The 22,612-nt window shown below is 44.5% G+C and overlaps 2 protein-coding genes across 4 annotated transcripts in view; one reads left to right on the plus strand and one right to left on the minus strand.

Annotated features, from left to right (window-relative positions):
* Position 1: 1 nt before the first annotated feature.
* Positions 2-15,682, plus strand: TTI1 (TELO2 interacting protein 1). 3 transcript variants are annotated; one of them, XM_056549744.1, is made up of 8 exons: positions 2-125; positions 2,152-4,385; positions 5,722-5,888; positions 8,640-8,780; positions 11,031-11,171; positions 11,316-11,520; positions 12,209-12,296; positions 15,297-15,682. In XM_056549744.1, exons 2-8 carry the CDS (start codon positions 2,165-2,167, stop codon positions 15,472-15,474), a joined length of 3,141 nt encoding a protein of 1,046 aa, XP_056405719.1. In that variant the 5' UTR covers positions 2-125; positions 2,152-2,164; the 3' UTR covers positions 15,475-15,682. The 3 variants fall into 3 exon arrangements, with proteins under 3 accessions (XP_056405719.1, XP_056405718.1, XP_056405717.1); XM_056549743.1 differs by lacking the exon at positions 2-125 and adding an exon at positions 155-174 and having other exon boundaries at positions 5,722-5,889; positions 8,647-8,780; XM_056549742.1 differs by lacking the exon at positions 2-125 and adding an exon at positions 155-174.
* Positions 15,683-18,821: 3,139 nt separating this feature from the next.
* VSTM2L (V-set and transmembrane domain containing 2 like) overlaps positions 18,822-22,612 on the minus strand; it is a 76,404-nt gene continuing 72,613 nt past the window's right edge. Inside the window, exon 4 of the mRNA XM_056549710.1 lies at positions 18,822-22,530. Within this exon, the coding sequence (XP_056405685.1) occupies positions 22,258-22,530 (273 nt within the window). The 3' untranslated portion in view covers positions 18,822-22,257. The remainder of the gene's footprint in view (positions 22,531-22,612) is intronic.

The raw sequence follows: 22,612 nt of genomic DNA on the forward strand, positions 1-22,612 counted from the left end.
ACGAGAAGGGACGCGTTTCCTTGACTACCGTGCGCACTGAGGCCGGCGGTGGAAGCCGCGTCGCAGAGTTTATGACGTCACTTCCGACATGTGAAACCGCCCTATGTGCTGCACTATGGGTTGAGGTGAGTGGAGCATGTTGTTGTGTGAGAGCATGGGAGGAAGATGGGGGGAGTGAGTATTGGCAGTGCTAGGGTTAATACAAAAACACTGATTCAAAATTAGTTATATATATATATATATATATATATATATATATATGAGAATCATAGTGGCAAAACTACAACTTCTAGCATGCCCAGACAGCCTTTGGGTAGACGCATGCTGAGAGTTGTGGTTTTGCAACAGCTGGAAGGTCTGCAGTTCGGAGTCCTAAGAGTTAAAGATCCATTTCTCTTAAATATGTGTTAGAACGGTTGCTTAGCAACATGAAGCGCGTCGCCTCACGTGCTGGGAGTTGTAGTTTTGTAAGAGACGCAGATTTTGGGAAACTATTGCAAAACTACAACTCCCAGTAAATGAGAGGATGCTCCTCATGTTGCTAAGCAACCGTTCTAACACATGTTTAAGAGAAATGGATCTTTAACTCTTGGGTCTCCGAACTGCGGACCTTCCAGCTGTTGCAAAACTACAACTCCCAGCATGCACGGACAGCTCTCGGCACTCCAGGCATGCTGGGGGTTGTAGTATTGCAAAAACTGGAGGTTGTTGGGGGGAGAGAGACACAGCACCGCGCGTAGAAGTTGGTGGCTCAAGCTGATGAACGTCTACCCAAAGGCTGTCCGGGCATGCTGGGAGTTGTAGTTTTGCAACAGCTAGTTTTCCAAATCTGCGTCTCTGACAAAACTACAACTCCCAGCACGTGAGACGACGCTCCTCATGTTGCTAAACAACCGTTTTAACCCATATTTAAGAGTAATGGATCTTTAACTCTTAGGACTCCGAACTGCGGACCTCTGGAGGTTGGGGGATAGCACCGCCCTGCACAACATCAGTGTTTCCCAACCAGGGTGCCTGCAGCTGTTGCAAAACTACAACTACTAGCATGCCTGTCTGGGCATGCTGGAAATGGTAGTTTTGCAACAACTGGAGGCACCCTGGTTGGGAAACACTTAGCTTGAGACCCGCATGTTGGGGAACACTGCAAAACTACGACTCCCAGCATACCTGGACAGCCAAGAGCTGAGCTAATATGTTGAGGTTCATAGTTTTGGAACAGCTGGAGAGCCAAGGATTGGTAATCGCCCTGCCCTTATGGGAAGCCAATGCGAAACTACAACTCCCAGAATGCCTGTCCTTTCTGGGCATGCTAGGAGTAATAGTTCTGTAACAGCTGGAGAGCCATGGCTCGGTGAATACTCATAGGAAACCTTTGCAAAGCTACGACTCCTAGCATGCTGGGGCGTGCTGGGAGTCATAGTTCTGCAACAGCTAAAGAGCCGCATGTTGGCAGAGACACCAAACCACCGCATAAACTACAACTCCCAGCATGCCTGCACAGTCTGAGCATGCTGGGTGTCATAGTTTTGCACCGAACTTTGCTAAAAGTGCCACATGATTGTAACAAACGCCCAGCTGTGAGAAGTATTGTGCCTGTTTTCAGGTTCTAGGTCAGTGTTTCCCAACCAGTGCACCTCCAGCTGTTGCATAACTACACCTCCCAGCATGCCCATACAGCCACAGGCACAAACATTCTTCCTCCGGCACACCAAAGAGGAAAAAATCCCCCCCCCCCCCTTGTTAGCCAATCGGTGTGCCTCCAGCTGTTGCAAAACTACAACCCCCCAGCATTTGGCTGTCCGAACATGCTCGGAGATGTCGTTTTGCAACAGCTGGAGGCGCACGGGTTGAAAAACATTGTTCTGTATGTTAACAAAATATTTCCACTCATTGACAACAAGCAGATATCTTGAAGTATAAAGCGTTTTCAGAGCAGTGTTTCACAATTAGGGTGCCTCCAGATGTTGCAAAACTACAACTCCCAGCATGCCTGGACAGTCTTTGGCTGTCCAGGCATGCTGGGAGTTGTAGTTTTGCAACACCTAGAGGCACCCTGGTTGGGAAACACTGTTTTAAAGAGTTGTAGTTTTTATTGTGGGGGTGGGGGGGGTCTTACTTACATGCATATAACTATGTGTTTAACCCCTGCAGGCACTTTTCTTTGATGAGCCTGAAAATTCCCAACAAAAAAGAAGCCATGGCAGACGAGACGTCCCCACCCAGCGCTTTCGAAGGCCTGCGCCCGTTCTGCGTCCGGCTGACAATGGAGCAGACGGCGGAAAACGTGAAAAACTTAAGAACGCAGATTTCATCAACAGAGGCCTCCGCTCTGCAGGATCTCCTAGACTACGTTCTTTTCCCTCTACGTTTCTCCCTCAAGACCCCCGGCCCAAAAAGACCCGGATTGGTGCAGGCCGTTGTCGAATGCATAAGCTACATTCTCTCCATCGCTCGCTTAAGAAGTCCCATTACATTACAGGAGATGTTTAGTGAGTTATGTAGGTGTCTTCCCCCGGAGCCGCATCAGCAGGTGCCGGAAGAGCTGAAATTGGCCGTCGTGGTGGCATTAAAATCTCTCCTCCGATGTTCCGGTGCGGAGGTCCTAGACGTGCTATACAAACCACCCATGCTTCCCGAGATGGGATTCACCATTACGCTGCTACTAAGGCTGGCAGAACAAGAGAAGTCGCGCGAGATCCGTCTGGAAGCTTTGAACTGTTTGGAGAGATTGCTAATGCCTGACCTAAAGGAGGACACCGCTCTGGGAGATCTGTTTGCGTCCTTCCTTCCCGGAGTGTGCACGGTATTAACAAGGATAATCTGTGGGGACCCGAAGCAAGGATATCGGATAACCACGGGTGCGGTCAGGCTGTGGGCTGGAGCGGTCAGTTCGGTAATGTCAGATGAAAGTCTGGCTCTGGTGCCGGAAGAGAAAACCGTATACCCTGGGTTGCCCGTCCGCGTGGCAGAACTTATGGTGCACAGAGACAGGACTTGGGCGAAGAGCTCTGTTGGCCATTTACTGATCCAGCTAGAAAAAATCACAGAACGTTGCACTGACGATCCTCACTGGAGAGTGCGACTGGCTCTTGTGGAATTGGCGTGTCTCTTGCATGCCCGTTGCTGGAATTCCTTGGGGGAGGCCATGGGGAATCTCTTGCGAATACTAGTAGGTCACATGAGCGATGATAGGCCTGAAGTGAAGGCTAGGACTCGTGAGATTCTCTTGGAGATTTCCAAGGAAGGCCCGTCTTCCAGAACGCTGGGGGAGGTGCTGTCGGAGAGCCTCCATTCGCTAACTGTTACTCTTCCGAGACTGTTGAGGTCTCAGGATGACCAAGGAAAGCTTCACACTTTGGCACTTTTTCTAGGATATCTGCAGCTTCTTGGTCCCAGGCTCACGTTTACTTTGCACTCTCCTGCTCACCTTCAGCGCCTATCCACTGCTCTCGTGCAGACACTAGAGTTAGACTTACACTCAGTTAAAATAGTTGAGGAAAGACTTCCGTCTCCGGTTGCGGCCATCAAGCAGCATGACGTAGCACATACCGGAATCCAGCAGAAGACATTCCGCTTTTTTAGGGACCCGCGGATTCTTTCCAATATTCAGAGTGTCTGTAGGCTCTTGGGTTATTATGGAGATTTCTATTTATTAACAGACCACTTCTTGGCTCTATATCGAGCTCAGATTTTACCTGCGACTATTGTTCTGAACCAATTAGTACTCGGGGCAGCTGGGATTGACGTAGAAGCACTTAATGGAGATAACCAGACACTGGATGGCGGTGAACTCTTAGAAGCTATACGCCCGCTTTTGGAAGAATACACAGACCCCACCAACTGGTATCTTCTGACTTGCCAGGACAGTGATGAAGTAGTTAATGGGTTGGCGTTGCTTCGCGTTGGGGGTCCTCCGTCAAAACCAGCGATTAGTGACATGAATGCTAACGCTTGGAAGATTTGTCTGCAAATGGAAGGTATAGCCTGCTTTGCCCAGGCCCTTGGCACAAGTTTTCGCCCGCTTCTTATATCTGCTCTGTACCCACTGCTTGAGAAAGTTGGAGATCCTTCCTTGATGGTCAGCGGGGCAGCATTGGTGGTTTTGGAAAGCGTCAGCCGAGCGTGTGGATACAAAGATGTCAGCCAGTTGATCGAACTCAATTCAGATTACTTAGCAAGTGAAGTCTCTGTTGGCCTCCGACGCCTTCAACTTCAGCATGGGGGAGCTGCGCATGTTTTGCATGCTATGTTGGACAATTGTGGGCCTAGTCTCCTGCCGCTGTTGTACGAGCTTGTCCAGGATCTGCTTCCTGCATTGGACCAGTCACAAAATGAAGGAGCCAAGGTCCTCCTTCCTGTCCTTAATTCTCTTGTCACAAGATTAGGTAAATATGAGACACAATCGTAACAGAATCCTTGTAGCAGATCGCAACCTTCTTGGGGCAAGAAACACTGTAGAAGACGGCAGCAGCCTGAACAGGAAGGTTGTCTATTTAGGAGGCTAAGGCAGCATTTTAGGTCTGATTTTTATGGTAGAAAGGGTTCAATATAGAGAAAGAATAGACGTTATAGCCATGGACCCCAAAAATACATTGATATCACATCAGATCCAGATCGGTATAGTTCCTGATATTACAAAGGACATCAGGCATATAGTATGGCAGCCAGGGTCTGTATATGGTATGTAGTCATAGAGTATGGCGGCTAGGGTGTGTATATAGTATGTAGTCATATAGTATGGCAGCCAGAGTCTGTGTATGGTATGTAGTCACATAGTATGGCATCCAGGGTTTATATATATAGTATGTAGTCATATAGTAGGGCGGTATGTGTATGGTATGTAGCCATATAATATGGTAATATGGCAGCCAGGGTTTCTATATAGTATGCAGTCATATAGTATGGTAGCCAGAGTATGTATATAGTATGTAGTCATATAGCATGGCAGCCAGGGTCGGTATATAGTATGTACTCACATAGTATGGTAGCCAGGGTTTGTATATAGTATGTAGTCATACAGTATGGCGGCCAGAGTTTGTATATAGTATGCAGTCATATAATATGGCAGCCAGGGTCTGTATAGAGTATGTAGTCATATAGAATGGCAGCCAGAGTCTGTGTATGGTATGTAGTCACATAGTACGGTAGCCAGGGTTTGTGTATAGTTATGTAGTCATATAGTATGGTGGCCAGGGTTTGTATATAATATGTAGTCATACAGTATGGCAGCCATGGTCGGTATATAGTATGGCAGCCAGGGTTTCTATATAGTATGCAGTCATATAGTATAGCAGCCAGGGTTTGTATATAGTCATATATTTGGCAGCCATGGTCTGTATATAGCATGTAGTCATATAGTATGACAGCCAGGGTTTGTATATAGTATGTAGTCATATAGTATGACAGCCAGGGTTTGTATATAGTATGCAGTCATATAGTATAGCAGCCAGGGTTTGTATATAGTCATATATTTGGCAGCCATGGTCTGTATATAGTATGTAGTCATATAGTATGACAGCCAGGGTTTGTATATAGTATGCAGTCATATAGTATAGCAGCCAGGGTTTGTATATAATATGTAGTCATATAGTATGGCAGCCTGGCTTTGTGTGTTATTCTGATGCATTACTTCTATAAAAATCTAGAATACCTTCCATGTAAATATTCTCACATACAGATCTAATTCACCGATACTAGTTTTGCTTGTCTTCCTCTATCCAGGTAAATGGTTTCCTTTACTGGAGATAACTGAACAACCGGCAACCAATGCGTCCATCCAGAATCAGCCGGATGATGGGAGCTTAGCACAGGAGATGACAGGGTTTCTCCAGGATTATATAGAACAACATTGTATAGCAATGGGAGACATCGAAGAAGAAGAAGCTGCAGGTGATCATGCATTTACGTAAATGGTACTGTAGAGCAGATGTATGCTCGTGATACAGAGCAGTGTTTCCCAACCAGGGTGCCTCCAGCTGTTGCAAATATACAACTCCCAGCATGTCCAGACAGCCAACGGCTGTCTGGGCATGCTAAGAGTTGTAGTTTTGCAACATCTGAAGGTTCACAGTTTGGAGACCACTGCTCGTGTGTGTCCTTTAAGATGCTGATCTCTCCTGTGTTTGTAAGAGCTGCATCTCATAGGCTGAAGCTGCATCTCATAGGAATACACTGAGATTCTATAGCAGTGGTCTCCCAACTCTGGATCTTCAGCTGTTGCAAATCCCAGCATATGGAAACACTGATATAGAGCATTGTTCTCCGAGCTGTCTCTCTCTAGCTGTTGAGCTGTTGCAAAACTGCGAGTACAGCTGGAAGCCACAAGTTGGGGGATGACTAATATAAAGGCTCTAAATACCCCTTTATTCTGAGTTAATAGGAGGTGGTTTTCCGGGAATGGAAAAACAGAGCTGATTTCTTCCAAAAACAGCACCACACCTGTCCTCAGGTTGTGTATGGTATTACAACTCGGCTCCATTTAGTTTAGTGGAACAGGTCAGGACAGATGCAGAGCTGTTTTTGGAATAAATCTGCTCTGTTTTATTCTAATCCTGGATAACTCCTTTAGGGTATGTTCAAACGATGGAACTCCAGCACGGAGAATTTCCGTTCGGATGCATCCCCCCCAGCGAAGTGCTTGCAGAACATGCCGACGCTAGGTTGGCTATGAAATGCGCGGTCTCGTAGACGGCAGTAAATTTCCATGCAGACTCCGCAGAAAGAAAAGACATGTCTATTCTTTTTGTGGACTGCGGAATCGGGATTTTCCGCAGCAGAATCCTATTGAAATTATAGGGACTTTGCTGGTGCATTATGTCCATGCTGGATTCCGCACAGAAATTCCATTGTGTGAACATGGCCTTAGGCTACTGCAATGATTGACAATTACACAGTCAGTTTATGGATTTAATACCTAATTTAACCTGCAGGAGCGCTGTAGGGGATTTTTTTTTATAAACAGTTAAAGGGGTATTCCAGGAAAAAAAACTTATTTTTTTTTAATATCAACTGGCTCCAGAAAAGTAAACAGATTTGTAAATTACTTCTATTAAAAAATCTTAATCCTTCCAATAATTATCAGCTGATGAAGTTGCGTTGTTCTTTTTCGTCCGGCCACAGTGCTCTCTGCTGACATCTCTGCTTGTCTCGGGAACTGCACAGAGTAGAAGAGGTTTGCTATGGGGATTTGCTTCTAAACTGGGCGGTTCCCGAGACAGGTGTCATCAGAGAGCACTTAGACAGAAAAGAACAACTCAACTTCAGCAGCTCATAAGTACTGAAAGGATTAAGATTTTTTTTTAAATAGAAGTCATTTTACAAATCTGTTTAACTTTCTGGAGCCAGTTGATATATATAAAAAAAAAGTTTTTCCCTGGATAATCCCTTTAATAGAAAAGTATCTACTGAGAATCGCATTATATAGAAACATAGAATGTGTTTCTATTAAATGTAATTCTCAGTAGACACTTTTTTCTGTTTAAAGGGGTACTCTGACGAAAAACATTTTATCCCCTATGCCACGATCTCCGGCGCGTCACCTCTGCTCCATGCCGGATGACAGGTGACTACAACTGCCATACCCCCTCCATTCATGTCTATGGGAGGAGGCGTGACGGCTACGTAGTAGCCGTCACGCCTCCTCCCATAGACATGAATGGAGGGGGGGTGGTGTGACATGAACACTGAAGCTCCAAGCTTCAGTGCTCCGGTCACTGCTTCTTGTAAGGAAGAGTAACCCTTTAAAGGGGTATTACGATGAAAACCTTTTTTCTTTTAAATCAACTGGTGCCAGAAAGTTAAACAGATTTGTAAATTACTTCTATTAAAAAAATCTTAATCCTTCCTGTACTTATTAGCTGCTGAATACTACAGAGGAAATTCTTTTCTTTTTGGAATTCTCTCTGATGACATCACGAGCACAGTTCTCTCTGCTGACATTATTATAATAATAACGCTTTATTTATTGTTGTCCTTAGTGGGATTTGAACCCAAGTCCCCAGCACTGCAAGGCAGCAGTGCTAACCACTGAGCCACCATGCTGCCCTTAGCATACATCTGCTATGCACGGTTCCCAAAATGGACAGAGATGTCAGCACTGTGCTCGTAATGTCATCAGTGTTCCAAAAAGAAAGGAATTTCTTCTGAAGCATTCAGCAGCTAATAAGTACTGGAAGGATTAAGATTTTTTAATAGAAGTAATTTACAAAATATGTTTAACTTTCTGGCACCAGTTGATTTAAAAGAAAAAAAGTTTTCACCGGAGTACCCCTTTAACCATTTGAAAAAAAAAATGTTCCCCCCACAGCACTCCTGCAGGTGAAATCAGGTATTACATGGTACCCTTTTGAAATCCGTAAGCTGACAGGGTCATTGTCAGTCTTAGCACAGATTTCATTGCATCTACAAACTGCACTTGCCAAAAAAAATCCACGAAATAGAACAGTTATAGGGCATATCCTGGAAAAAAAATGAATATTCAAAAATGTCATATGGCTACTATAAAAAAATAAAATAAAAAATAAATAAATAAAAGTGCCCAAACCACAACAGTCACCAAAAGGGAAAGAGTGTTTTTTTTCTATATTATTATAATATTATTATTGTTATTTTTATTCAAAGATTTTTTTTTACCTTTTACTGTTTTAGATGTTTTGCCACCTTCAGAAGAAGACGATGATGGCGAGAAGCAACCATTGCCCACCCACGTACAGATCGCCAAAGAGGTAGCAGAAAAAAGTACGCACTTTTTGTCACATAGTGACACACAGCTTCGCATTCAGGTACAGTAGCACAATTTGGCAACTGGAGACTAGTACATGACTAATTGCAAGACATAAAAATATATATAAAATATATAAATTAATGTATTTCTATGTAGAAATAATTAGTAATAGTTAAAAGTAATAGTACTAGTACACGGCAAGAAAGACAATGGCAAATGTGGTTCCCCCTTTGGTGTTTTAAAGGGGTGGTCCAAGATTAGAAAAATGCTGCTTCTTTCTTGCAGAAACAGCGCCACTCCTGTCCACAGGTTATGTCTGTTATTGCAGCGTGGCTACATTAAGATAAATCAAAAGTAAGCTGTGCTTCTCATAGGACAGCATGTTGGGTAAAGTGACACACTTGCAGGGAACTACTTACCTTGTTTGGTTGTGTAGCAGACACAACCACTTTACAAGCATAGTAGGGGTGCTGCAGCCTCCCAGCTGAGGAATGCAGCGGATCAAAGAAGAGGAAGATCCTGGGTTTTTCCGGCACAAACCACCAAGCAGAGAGTGATGTATTAAATCACAAGTATTTTTTATTCGAAACACTGAAAACACAACGCATTTCAGGGCTTTGGAGCTTCTTCATCAGGTGTATGGTGTGATACTCCAAAGGCACAACCTGTTTCAGGGCTTAAAGGGTTACACCGCTCCCCAGAACTCATTGTTCCGAACGCTTGGTGCAGGCTTCCATGTTCACGCCTGCCTCCTCGTGACGTCACGCCCCGCCCCCTCAATGAAAGTCTATGGGAAGGGGGCTCGACGGCCGTCACGCCCCTTCCCATAGACTTGCATTGAAGGGGCAGGGCGTGATGTCACGGGGCGGGGCGTGACGTCACGAGGGGGGCGTAGTAACCCTTTAAGAGCCCCTTTGTCAGGTAATATGGCATGATTTACGCCATACACCTGATGAAGTGGTCACTGAGTGAAATGCGTTGTGCCTTTGGTGTTTCTAATAAATAATACTTGTGATTTAATATATCACTCTCTGCTGGGTGGTTCGCGTAGCAAAACCCAGGATTTCCCTTCTTGTTGATCCGCAGTACTACACATGACCTGTGGACTGGAGTGGTGCTGTTTTTTGCAAATCAATAAATATGCAGTGTATTTCTAATCCTTGACAACCGTTATAATGTGTACTTGCCGGCCTACATGGTATGAGAAAACTTACCTAATACCATTGGTTGCATTACAGTTATGAAGCCTCCTATACATGAGGGGGTTAGTCGGTTTAATCAAATTTTTTTACATTTTGCTCGGGCTGGTGTAATGATAAATAAGTGATTCTCGCCTACCCTGATTCCCCGCAGATTATGTTCCAGCGCCCTCCAGTCCCCTGCTTGTCATCACCTGTTGCTGGTTCTGAGATGCGACGTCTCTGCAGGACCTGCCGGCATTTCTAATTTCTGATTAAAGGGGTACTCCACTGCCCCAGCGTTTGAAAAGTTTTGTTCCGAACGATGGGTGCTGGCTGCGGGGGGTCGTGACATTATGGGCACGCCACGCCCCCTCAATGCAAGTCTATGGTAGGGGGCGTGGCGGCAGCCACGCCCCCTCCCATAGGCTTACATTGAGGGGGTGTGACATCACGACACCCTCCATTCGTAAAGGCTTGCACCCGCCGTTCCGAACGGCCAAGTCCTACTGAGATGACTCAAAGATGCAGTAGGGGGGACCGGAAAGTGCTGGAGCTGGGGGAACCAGGATAGGTGAGTATCACTTTTTTTTTTTTTTTTTTTTTTAAAGAAGCAACTATCAGCAATAAGTAGTAGGTTTTGGGCACTTAAAGGGGTATTCCAGGCAAAAACTTTTTTTTATATATCAACTGGCTCCGGAAAGTTAAACAAATTTGTAAATTTCTTCTATTAAAAAATCTTAATCCTTCCAATAGTTATTAGCTTCTGAAGTTGAGTTGCTGTTTTCTGTCTAACTGCTTTCAGATGACTCACGTCCCGGGAGCTGTGCAGTTCCTATGGGGATATTCTCCCATCATGCACAGCTCCCGGGACGTGACATTATCATTGAGCAGTTAGACAGAAAACTTCAGAAGCTAATAACTATTGGAAGGATTAAGATTTTTTAATAGAAGTAATTTACAAATCTGTTTAACTTTCCGGAGCCAGTTGATATTTATATAAAAAAAAGTTTTTGCCTGGAATACCCCTTTAATAATTGTGTTTTTCTTTGTTTTACCTGGAATATATCCATAATGTATCTAAAAAGAAGATCTATGTATATACCTTGACTATCTGTCTTTATCTGCAGGCGGTGGACACTCTGCGTCTCTCTTTAATCCCACTTCATTCTCACAGTGATGTCCTCCTGCCGCTCGCTCACAAGATCTGGCCTTGTCTCGTGAAAAGACTGTTACGGGATGAGCCGCTAGTTCTACTGCGAGCCTTTCAGGTAGGTCTGTCGCAGCTTTCTTTTTGCCCACCTGTATTATAGGAAAGCTCCGTTTGACTCTGGTCGCAACATTGGGGGTTTTCTCCTTTTCATGCTTAATTCAGTTTTACAGATGGTCCCTTTTTTTTTTTTTTTCTTTTCCAGATGCTGGTGTCACTCGCTGCATTGTGCAAAGATTTCATCCGGCAGCGTGTGTGTAAAGAGGCCCTACCAGCCTTCCTCGCCTCTCTCCGCTCTCAGGGCCTTGTAAGCCGGCGGGCCGGGCCTGTGTACAGCCACACTCTCGGCTTCAAGTTGCAGAAAGCCATACTGGACGGCTTGGGGACACTCTGCGTAGATTTGGCGTTGGGTGAGTCACTTTGTGAATACATCGTGTTACTTATCTTGTGACTGGTTTATAGACTAAAGCTGTTGGTGAAACCTGCCAATTCTGGCAGAACCGGCCAACAATGTAGTAAGGGGAGTTCCTAGCTCTTCCCAGAAAAATGGATCAGACATTGGATTTCAACTTACCTTTTTACTAGGTTGCCCACAGAGGTGTCTGGCATTGCTTTGGTCTCCACATTTGGACCACATAAACGTGTAAAATCTCCTATTTCTCAGCCAAGTGTCAAGGAGGCGGGGATGAGCTTATCAAGTGCCACAGCCTGGTACGCTTACTTACTCGCCTTCACCTTGCAGCTCCTCCTTGATTGAGGCACAGAGCCCTAGGCTGGGAAGTCAGGGCAAGCAAGGAGGCATGCCAGGCTGCGGCATTTAAAGGGGTACTCTGCTGCTCATAGCCCCGCCCCCCTCAATGCAAGTCTATGGGAGGGGGCGTGACAGACGTCACGCCCTCTCCCATAGACTTGCATTGAGGGGGCGGGGTGTGATGTCATGAAGGGGCGGCCTATGACATCACAAACTCCCGACGTTGGCTGAGCAGCAGAGTACCCCCTTAAACAGTCTGGCTCCGCCTCCTTGACACTTGGCTAAGAGACAATGTTCTGACGTATCTTGCTTCTGTAACTCTGAAAACTTTTTGTTTTCTTCTATAGGTGACGGTGATTTGTTGGAGGTTATCGATACCTGCGTGCTCTACCTCAGTGCAAGACAGCCCAAGCAGCTCCAGGAGGCGGCGATCAGGTGAGAGATCGTAGTGCCGACGTCTCCACGCTAATACAGTATTATCATGTGTCTCTGCCTAATGTTCAGCCACAGCGGGAAAACATGGAACAGCAAATTTTCAAACTTAATTTATAGCCTTTTAAAATAGCATATTGCATAGTGGCCAGTAGGAACCGACGCGTTTCGAGTGTATCACACTCCTATAAAGTGGTACTCTGGTGGAAAACTATTTTATTATTTTTTTTAATTTTTTTTTTTTAAATCAACTGGTGCCAAAAAGTTAAACAGACTTTTAAATTACTTCTATTAAAAAAATCTTAATCCTTCCAGTACTTACCTGCTGCTGGATGCTTCACAGAAAGTTCTTTTCTTTTTGAATTTCTTTTCTGTCTGACCACAGTGCTCTCTGCTGACACCTCTGTCCATATCAGGAACTGCCCAGAGGAGGAGAGTTTTGCTATTGGGAATTGCTCCCGACATGGACAGAGGTGTCAGCAGAGAGCACTGTGGTCAGACAGAAAAGAAATTCAAAAATAAAAGAACTTTCTGTGGAGCATACAGCAGCAGGTAAGTACTGGAAGGATTAAGATTTTTTTAATAGAAGTAATTTAAAAGTCTGTTTAACTTTTTGGCACCAGTTGATTTAAAAAAAAATATAATAATAAAATAAATTCAAAAAGAAAAGAACTTCCTGTGGAGCATACAGCAGCTGATAAGTACTGGAAGGATTAAGATTTTTTTTTAATAGAAGTCATTTCCAAATCTGTTTAGCTTTCTGGCACCAGTTGATTTGATAACAAAAAATAATAATAATATCGTTTTCCACCAGAGTACCCCTTTATAGATGTTTGAGACTCGAAACGCGTCGGTTCCTCTATAATGCCCCAGTCTTCCATGCTATCTTTTGCCACTTGCATTTTTACACCAGCTGCCAATATGTAAATTCCTCTTCCTGTGCAAGAGGTTGGCATTAGAGATGAGCGAATTTACAGTAAATTTCGATTCGTCACGAACTTCTCGGCTCGGCAGTTGATGACTTATCCTGCATAAATTAGTTCAGCCTTCAGGTGCTCCCGTGGGCTGGAAAAGGTGGATACAGTCCTAGGAAAGAGTCTCCTAGGACTGTATCCACCTTTTCCAGCCCACGGGAGCACCTGAAAGCTGAACTAATTTATGCAGGAAAAGTCATCAACTGCCGAGCCGAGAAGTTTGTGACGAATCAAATCTACTGTAAATTCGCTCATCTCTAGTTGGCATGGGAGGAGATCCATCAGGCAGAAGTAATCTATTACAGATCACACCATCACATATAACCGGCGCACGCTAGCTGTGGCTCTATACGGTGAGATGTCGGTCAGGCCACACTTCAGAGGGCACATTGATAAGGAGCGATCACACCTATCTCCCAAGATAGCAGCTTCAGTAGCAGTTCAGATTGTGAGTGAGAAATCCATCCGAGGAAGACGTGTTTATTAGACCGAGTTTAGCATCTTTTTTTTTCCTTCTAATTTGCAGGTCTGAGCTGTACATATTGAAATGTGCAAAGTTTTTCGATGTAGCGGCGAGCTAGGAGAATATAGGGTATTGATGCAAAAATATCGTCTAGTATAAACCTCCTTAATCTAGTCATTACGTATAGTGAAGCTGCTGTCGCAGTGCAGAAAAATGGGATCCGAAACGGTCTACAGCGGTGTTTTTCAAGCAGGGTGCCTCCAGCTGTTGCAAAACTACAACTCCCAGCATGCCCGGACAGCCTTCGGCTGTCCGGGCATGCTGGGAGTTGTAGTTTTGCAACAGTTGAAGGTCCACAGTAGAGATGAGCGAACTTACAGTAAATTCGATTCGTCACGAACTTCTCAGCTCGGCGGTTGCTGATTTTTCCTGCATAAATTAGTTCAGCTTTCCGGTGCTCCGGAAAAGGTGGATACAGTCCTAAGAGAGTCTCCTCGGACTGTATCCACCTTTTCCAGCCCACCGGAGCACCTGAAAGCTGAACTAATTTATGCAGGAAAAGCCAGCAACCGACGAGCCGAGAAGTTCGTGACGAATCGAATTTACTGCAAGTTCGCTCATCTCTAGTCCACAGTTAGAAATACACAGACTATAAGGGTACGTTTACACCAGCGGACCCACAGCGTATTTTACGCTGCAGATCCGCTGCATGGTGCCTTTACATGTGCCTGCTCGGAGAGGTAATACGCCGCTATGAGCAGACACACTGCGATGTGCGAGTCGAAGCGAGCATGCGCAGTATACTCGCACATCGTGGCAGCTCTCGGCCTAGCTCGTGGAGCAGGGGGAGCTGCCGTGATGTGTACGAGTACACCGCGCATGTGCGGCAACTCGCACAGCGCAGTGTGTCTGCTCGTAGCGGCGTATTGCCACTCTGAGCAAGCACATGTTAAGCCACCATGCAGCGGTCCTTTAGCGGCGGATCCGCAGCGTAAAATATGCTGTGGGTCCACTCATGTGTACATACCCTAAGGGTGCGTTCACACGCTCTTTGTTTTTGCGGGTTTTCCGCTGCGTATTTGGAAGGGGGCGGGCTCTTCTCGGCTGTCCGCAGCAGATTTTCCACGGAGGAATTTACGCTGCGGAAAGTCTGCCGCAAGCCCCAATGAAGTCAGTAGGGACTGCGGCGGATTTTCCGCAGCCTAAATTCCGCCGCGGACAATCTGCTACGGACAGCCGAGAAGAGCCCGCCCCTTTCAAATACGCAGCGGAAAACCCGCAAAAACAATGAGCGTGTGAACGCACCCTCACAGTGGTTTTCAATGAGACACAGCTTTAGCCTTCTTTTCTCCCTGTTAGTGTTTACCTGCATCTCATAGGACACACTAGAGCAGTGGTATCAAAACTGTGGACCCCCAGTTATTGCAAAACTACAACTCCCAATATGCTGGGAGTTGTAGTTTTGCAACAGCTGAAGGAACCCTGGTTGAGAAACACTGGTCATCAGGCTGGTTACTGTTATGTTCTGGATACTGATTCCTTGCCTCCTTTTCTTTTTCTATACAGAACATTACTAAGCCTTTCACAGCTGGATCCAGACATGGTTTGGTTGCACCTATGTGAGTGGCAGTGCCCACCCGAAGTCCCCCACTCATCTCTTGTCCCACTTTCTTGGAAGGCCAAACCCCGTGATGAATACACACAGAATGTCTGCAACCTGCTGCAAAACCTGCAGGGACCGTAGGCAAGTAGCATCAAAGATCTGCTGAACTATTGGATACCTACCTGGATGTCGAGATGTCTCCATCCACCTGCCCTGGATACCCTGGACTTTTCAAGCTTTAAAGGGGTACTCCACTGGAAAACATTTTTTTTGTTTTTTTGTTTTTAAATAAAATGGTGCCAGAAAGTTAAACAGATGTTTAAATTATTAAAGGGGTATTCCAGGAAAAAACTTTTTTTTATATATCAACTGGTTCCAGAAAGTTAAACAGATTTGTAAATTACTTCTATTAAAAATGTTTAATCCTTCTAATAGTTATTAGCTTCTGAAGTTGAGTTGCTGTTTTCTGTCTAACTGCTTTCTGATGACTAACATCCCAGGAGCTGTGCAGTTCCTATGGGGATATTCTCCCATCATGCAAGGGATATTCTCCCATCATGCACAGCTCCCGGGACGTGACATCATCATTGAGCAGTTAGACAGAAAACTTCAGAAGCTAATAACTATTGGAAGGATTAAGATTTTTTAATAAAAGTAATTTACAAATCTGTTTAACTTTCCGGAGCCAGTTGATATATAAAAAAAAGTTTTCACCTGGAATACCCCTTTAATAACTAATAAAAAAAAAAAATATATCCTTCCACTACTTATCAGCTGCTGTATAATCCACAGGAAGTTCTTTTTCATTTTTGAATTTCCTTTCTGTCTGACCACAGTGCTCTCTGCTGACACCTCTGTCCCTTTTAGGAACTGTCCAGAGCCAGGATAGGTTTGCTATGGGGATTTGCTCCTACTCTGGACAGTTCTTAAAATAGACAGAGGTGTCAGCAGAGAGCACTGTGGTCAGGCAGAAAGGAGGAAATTCAAAAAGAAAAAAGATCTTCCTCTGTAGGATACAGCAGCTGATAAGTACTGGAAGGATTGAGATGTTTTAACAGAAGTGATTAAAAAATCTGTTAAATTTTCTGGCACCGGTTGATTTAAAAAAAATAAAAATGTTTTCCAGTGGAGGACCCCTTTAACCCCTTCTGTGCCTAAGCTGTTTAGATCAGTGTTTCCCAACCAGGGTGCCTCCAGCTGTTGCAAAACTACAACTCCCAGCATGCCCGGACAGCCTTTGGCTGTCCGGGCATGCTGGGAGTTGTAGTTTTGCAACAGCTGGAGCCACCCTGGTTGGGAAACACTGGTTTAGATGCATAAGTTCCTTGTTATGCATCGGGAATCTTCTCCCCATGGGAAGAGCGCAGCACGGGATAATTCACTCATCGGTTGAGACTTTGCTGCACTGGGTATATTCATTGTAATGTGATCTGCGGTTGTATGAGAGCAAAATGGTCTCCTAAACAGGAACCGCATGGATGTGATCATTTAATAGTCTAAAGTAAAATAAGAAAAGGAAGGAAAATGGTTCGCAGCTTCCCTCCTTTCAAAACCAGCTGTTCCTGGGCTTGTTGGAGGGGTATTCTGGAGGAAAAACAATGTTTACAAATCAACTGGTGCCAGAAAGTATAACAGATTTGTAACTTACTTCTATTTAAAAAATCTTAATCCTTCCAGTACTTATCAGCAGTTCTTTCCAGTTCGATCACAATGCTCTCTGCTGCCACCTCTGTCCGTGTCAGGAACTGTCCCGAGTAGGAGCAAATCCACTTAGCAAACTTCTCCTGCTCTGGACAGTTCCTGACATGGACAGAGGTGTCAGCAGAGAGCACTGTGGACAGTCTGGAAAGAACTACACAACAGGTCAGTTGGTTCAAACACCCCCCTTCATTCATCTGTATGGGAGAGGCGGAGACGCAGTGTATGTGTGTCTCCACCACTCCCATAGAGATAAATGGAGGGGGCGAGTTTTGACCAGCTGACGTGACGTGCTGGGTCAGAGCCAGGACTCTGTACAGGAGATAGCGGTGGGGGGGGGGGTCCCAGCGGTCAGACCACCCGCCATCAGACACTCATCCCCTATCCTGTGAGTAGGGGATAAGTTTTTTACCGCTGCATCAGCGTTTCGAACAAAGCGTTCCAAATAGAGATGAGCGAACTTACAGTAAATTCGATTCGTCACAAACTTCTCGGCTCGGCAGTTGATGACTTTTCCTGCATAAATTAGTTCAGCCTTCAGGTGCTCCCGTGGGCTGGAAAAGGTGGATACAGTCCTAGGAGACTCTTTCCTAGGACTGTATCCACCTTTTCCAGCCCACCGGAGCACCGGAAAGCTGAACTAATTTATGCAGGAAAAGTCATCAACCGCCGAGCCGAGAAGTTCGTGACGAATCGAATTTACTGTAAGTTCGCTCAGCTCTAGTTCCAAACGCTGGCGCCGGGAGCTTGTGACGTCATAGTCACACCCCACCCCCTCAATGCAAGTCTATGGGAGGAGGCATGACAGCAGTCATGCCCCCTCCCATCGACTTTCATTGAGGGGGCGGGGCTATGACTTCACAAGCTCCCAGCTCCAGCATTCGGAACGCTTTGTTCCAAACGCTGAGCAGCGGAGTACCCCTTTAAGTCTATACACACACATAGTATCCCGCCCTTATTCAAGGTTGCAGATTTACATTGAAATATGCAGCATCAAATATGCGCACAATACTGTACATGTGACTACACCCTAAATGCCAATACTAGATGGACATAATACAGAAGAAAGCCCGGCCTGACTGCTGCTCTTATGATGTCAACTAAAAGCATCATAGAGATCTATAAAGGCTTCTGTCTGGGACACGGCCGGGCCTCGTGTCTGTAATACGGGCGCATTATTCCGTACGGCTAAGCACCACATTCTATCACGTCCGCTACAAATCCACCATCCTTCCCCGAGGGGCAGAGTGCTTACTGTACAACCTACCATGTCTTCATCATCTTGCTTCACGAAAAACCCCAAAATGACAGAAGGTCTTGTAGCTCCGGCTTTATCGCAAAACCTCGATGTCGCCGGCCAATAGGCCTTATCTTCTTCCTTGTGAATTGATGAGTCATGTTTTCACGCACCGCCGTAATGTAGCGCCATACCAGAAGAGATAAATGTTTAATGTCTCCGGAAGTTCAAGCCTTCCGAATCTACATTGTTTTCGGTTTTACTGTTTTGTTAGGAAAAAAATAGGTGTATTTTTTTTACATAAATAAAAAATAAATAAAAAATATATACGGTAAATAAAATATAAAATAATAAAACAAATATAAAAGGAAATAAAATAATAAATCTAAAATAAATTATAAAAGAATATAAAAAATAAAATATAAGAAATAAAATACTGTGATAAAATGAAATATATAAAATGAAATAAAAATATATATAATAGTAATATGAAAATAAAAGTGACTCCAGACACTGAGCTCTTTATGCGTGAACAAAGAGATTCGACTATAGGTCGTGGGAGAACAATCACCTTTATTTACATCCAGAGAGGCGTCACATATCATGGAGAAGGGGGCACCATAGTGCTGAACCCAGAAACCACTTGCATCTCATGAGCGGAGAACATGACGGCCCTCTCCGATACTGAATTTACCTTACAGTCACACCTAAACCAAAAAAAAAAAAAAGCATTGATAGAGAGGCTTACCGCATATTTTACCTAAATCCCAGGTATGGAAGCAGCACTTAAAGCACCCACATAGTAAATCGACTCCATGGTGCCAGATACAGCAGCATATAAATGGCCAATGGTATCTGTGTAGCACATCTATACAGCTGGTAGTAAACAATGCCAAAGCATTTATTTAAAGAGCTATGCCCTTGGTCTCCAAACTGTGGACCTCCAGATGTTGCAAAACTACAACTCCTAGCATGCCCGGACAGCACACTGTAGGTTAACAATTTTACAGTCTAGAGAAAGGCAGGCAGCGTGATCAGGGGAGTTGTAAAACTCTGCAGCTAATTATTGTACGGACTCGCCTCTTATTACAGCTTTCCTTGTCTCTTAGAGACAGCAATGCCGTCCAGGCATGCTGGGAGTTGTAGTTTTACAACAACTGTAGGTTCACAATTTTACAGTCTAGAGAATCTGCACACAGAAGAGACAGGCAGCGTGATCAGGGTAGTTGTAAAACTCTGCAGCTAATGATTGTACGGACTCTCTTTTTTATTACTGCTTTCCATGTCTCTTAGAGACAGCAATGCCATCCGGCCTGCTGGGAGTTGTAGTTTTGCAACATCTGGAGATCCACAATTTAGAGACCACTGCTCTAAGGCCATGAGAAATCGTATTGCCCATCATTAACAGCTCTTCCTTCGGTCCCTCCGGCCCCAACAATCCAGGTCCAGGTAAAAAGTGTCTCGTTGGTTGTTTCCTAATGCACCTTCAATAAATGCCCAGGACAAAAAAGGAATAGAAAAAAAATTCTAGGTCGGTCCGTTTTCGAAACCTTTGTCTACCTCGAAAAGAACTGCAAACCGTTTGCTGCTGGCATGGCTGGAGGCAAAACCAGCTTCATACAAGATGACTATAGCTGGTGGCAGGTGAAGCAATTCCTGTGTAGTGGCCAAACACCAACTCAACTAAAGAACAAAAGGCTTTCGCAAAATCTATCTTGGATGGATGTTTCTATGTTATATATTTATTTATATGTGTGTATATATATATATATATATATATATATATATATATAACCCAAATGTTATTTGGAGAATTATAGACAATTGTTTTTTAAGATGGGATTTAAAGGGTGGGTGCTGCGTATCGCAAATATCTTAAAGAGGTTGTATAGCAAATTAACAACCTGTATATGCTATCAATAAGTATAATAATGCAAATTACTAACCATGTTATAAGCCATAGAGATCTCTCTATATTGGCTGAGCTTTTTGCCTTGTAAGCTGTGATGTCACGTCACAGGCTCTGAAAGAAGAGCCCTTTCCTCCTGTCAGCACTGGAAAAGTCCAGTAATATAAAAAGGGGGGAAAAAATGACTGTGCTCAAAGTTAAGTGGATATGATACATCAATAATACATTTATTAAAAAATCACAATAAATGTAATATTGAGATATCATATCCATTTAACTTTGAGCACCGTCATTTTTCCTCTATTTTACATTATTTATTAACACCTATGGTATAGGTGTTTAGACGGTTAATTGCTCAGTTTGTTGTATTATAAGGTGAGCGCCTTCCATTTTCTCCACATAAAGAGGGGAGCTGGAATTACTGCTCATTAGTTTTATCACTCCTTAGATAAGGCAGCAGGGAGCCCAACACAGAAGTTTCTGTCAGAACTGGCTCACTGCTGCCTTATCTCATGAGTCATAAATCTAATGAGCTGTAATAGCAGCTCCCCCTTCACATCGTTAGTTTGATAGGAGGGAAGGCGGATGGAAACGCTGCATTCAGAGCCTGTGACATGACGTCACAGCTTACAAGGCAGAGAGCAAAGATGATATGGAGGATCTGGGCAGTCTGACTAATAACATAACTTATTCTACTTTGGCACCATACACAGGTTGTTTCTTTCGTCGGAAAACCCCTTTGAGATGACCATACATTTTTTATTTCATTCCAGACGAGCGTTGATGTGTTGTCTATGGGGGGACAGCTCTGGCAGTGGCTTATCCCTCCAAGTGCAAAGCGGAAAAAATCCAACATGGCTCATCCTTCTCTTCACGGACTCGTTTGTCGGTGGAGAGTCGGGAGGCTGCCATACACCTTAGACCAGTGAGCCTCCAGCCATTGCAAAACTACAACTCCAGTATGCTGGAGCTATAGTTTTGCAAGAGTTAGAGGTTGGGAAACACTGCCTTAGACAGTCGGCTAAAGTGACGCTCTTGGTAACCACTGTCCTTTCTGGCCAAAAGAGAACTGTCCTAAACTGCTTCTATTAACTCAATATTTTCAGACGTACCTAAAATACTGAATAAAAGGACAGTGTCCACTTTTACGTATGTGTTGTAGATATACACGTTCATGTGCCAGTACCTTAGGTGTTACTCAATGAAGGAACAGCAAGGACCACCTGTTGTAGACCTGAGGGGCTTGTTGTCCTGCTAACTAGTACTAGTCTTTAATCCCTAGCCCATTGTCCATGGGGAAGGTGCAAAAAAAAAAAAATACTGGATGTAGAGATCAAACATGAATGCAGTACCAAAGTGATCTCGAACAGACGGTCAACATCAAAAGAAACCATGCTACATGTGCTTATTACTTCTATACATTACTTTTCGGTGGTAGGTTTTCATCACTGGGCCATCTCTTCCAAGCCAAGGCGAGCAGGTTAGAGCCATATTTTCTTAGCTGAAAAGGCAACTACTTGGAGACGGTCAATGGTTATGCCACACATGGAGAATAAAAGCACTGACGCCACTTTGGGCATCTAAATTCTTAAAACACTTGGTTAGATATTATTAGTAATTTGACCATCACAGAATGTTGGCGAGTCCTGTAAAATATTACATTGAAAAGTTGATCGGTCAATGAGAGGCCTTTCGAATAAGGCTTATATAAACCATTGACCCCGTCCTATGTATTTCGAGATCATCTACTCAAAGGCATCCTGGGAATTCTATACTTCCCATAATGCCAATGGTCTATGAACTCAACATCTTGTCCAGTCTGAGTGATGAAATGACGAGATGTGGTGATGATGGACAGAGGCAGGGAAGCTCCATTCTTTGTCCACAAAAAGTAACAGTCTGAGCACCTTCGATGACCTTCACCATGAAAAGGAATTAGTCACGTGATGGGGTAAAGTCCTTGTTCTCCACTGACCGCTCCTGCTTGCAAGTAGACAACAATTTTCAGATGGAGAAAGGTATGAAGCCTCTCATGCACTCCTCCGTACATGGGTGTTTGGGAAAAATACCCTCGGTCCGTCTACACCTGGCACTGATCACAAGGCTCTGCCGCTCGCTTTTTCAGCTCTTTGACTTGGAAGTGGCGGTGAGTGCTGGTGTCCTGTTGGCGGTGAGGAATCGAACCGCGGCGGCCTGACTCTGTCTCAATGCGAAGAAAGGCCTTGACACGGTGTTGTCTTCCTTTTCCATCACTGTAATCCAGCACGCGGCATTCATAGGTGCCTTCATCCGAGATCTTCACGTGAGACAGCCGCAGTTTGTGCGAAATGTTGCTGCCGAAGACCTTGACCACCTATGTAGAAAGGACAGAGTTTAAGTTAGAAGAGAAGCTTCCTAGGAGAAAAAATAAGCAGAACCTTGTGGATAACAGAGGT

The sequence above is a fragment of the Hyla sarda genome, chromosome 13, assembly GCF_029499605.1.
Source record: "Hyla sarda isolate aHylSar1 chromosome 13, aHylSar1.hap1, whole genome shotgun sequence".
NCBI classification, from domain to species: domain Eukaryota; kingdom Metazoa; phylum Chordata; class Amphibia; order Anura; family Hylidae; genus Hyla; species Hyla sarda.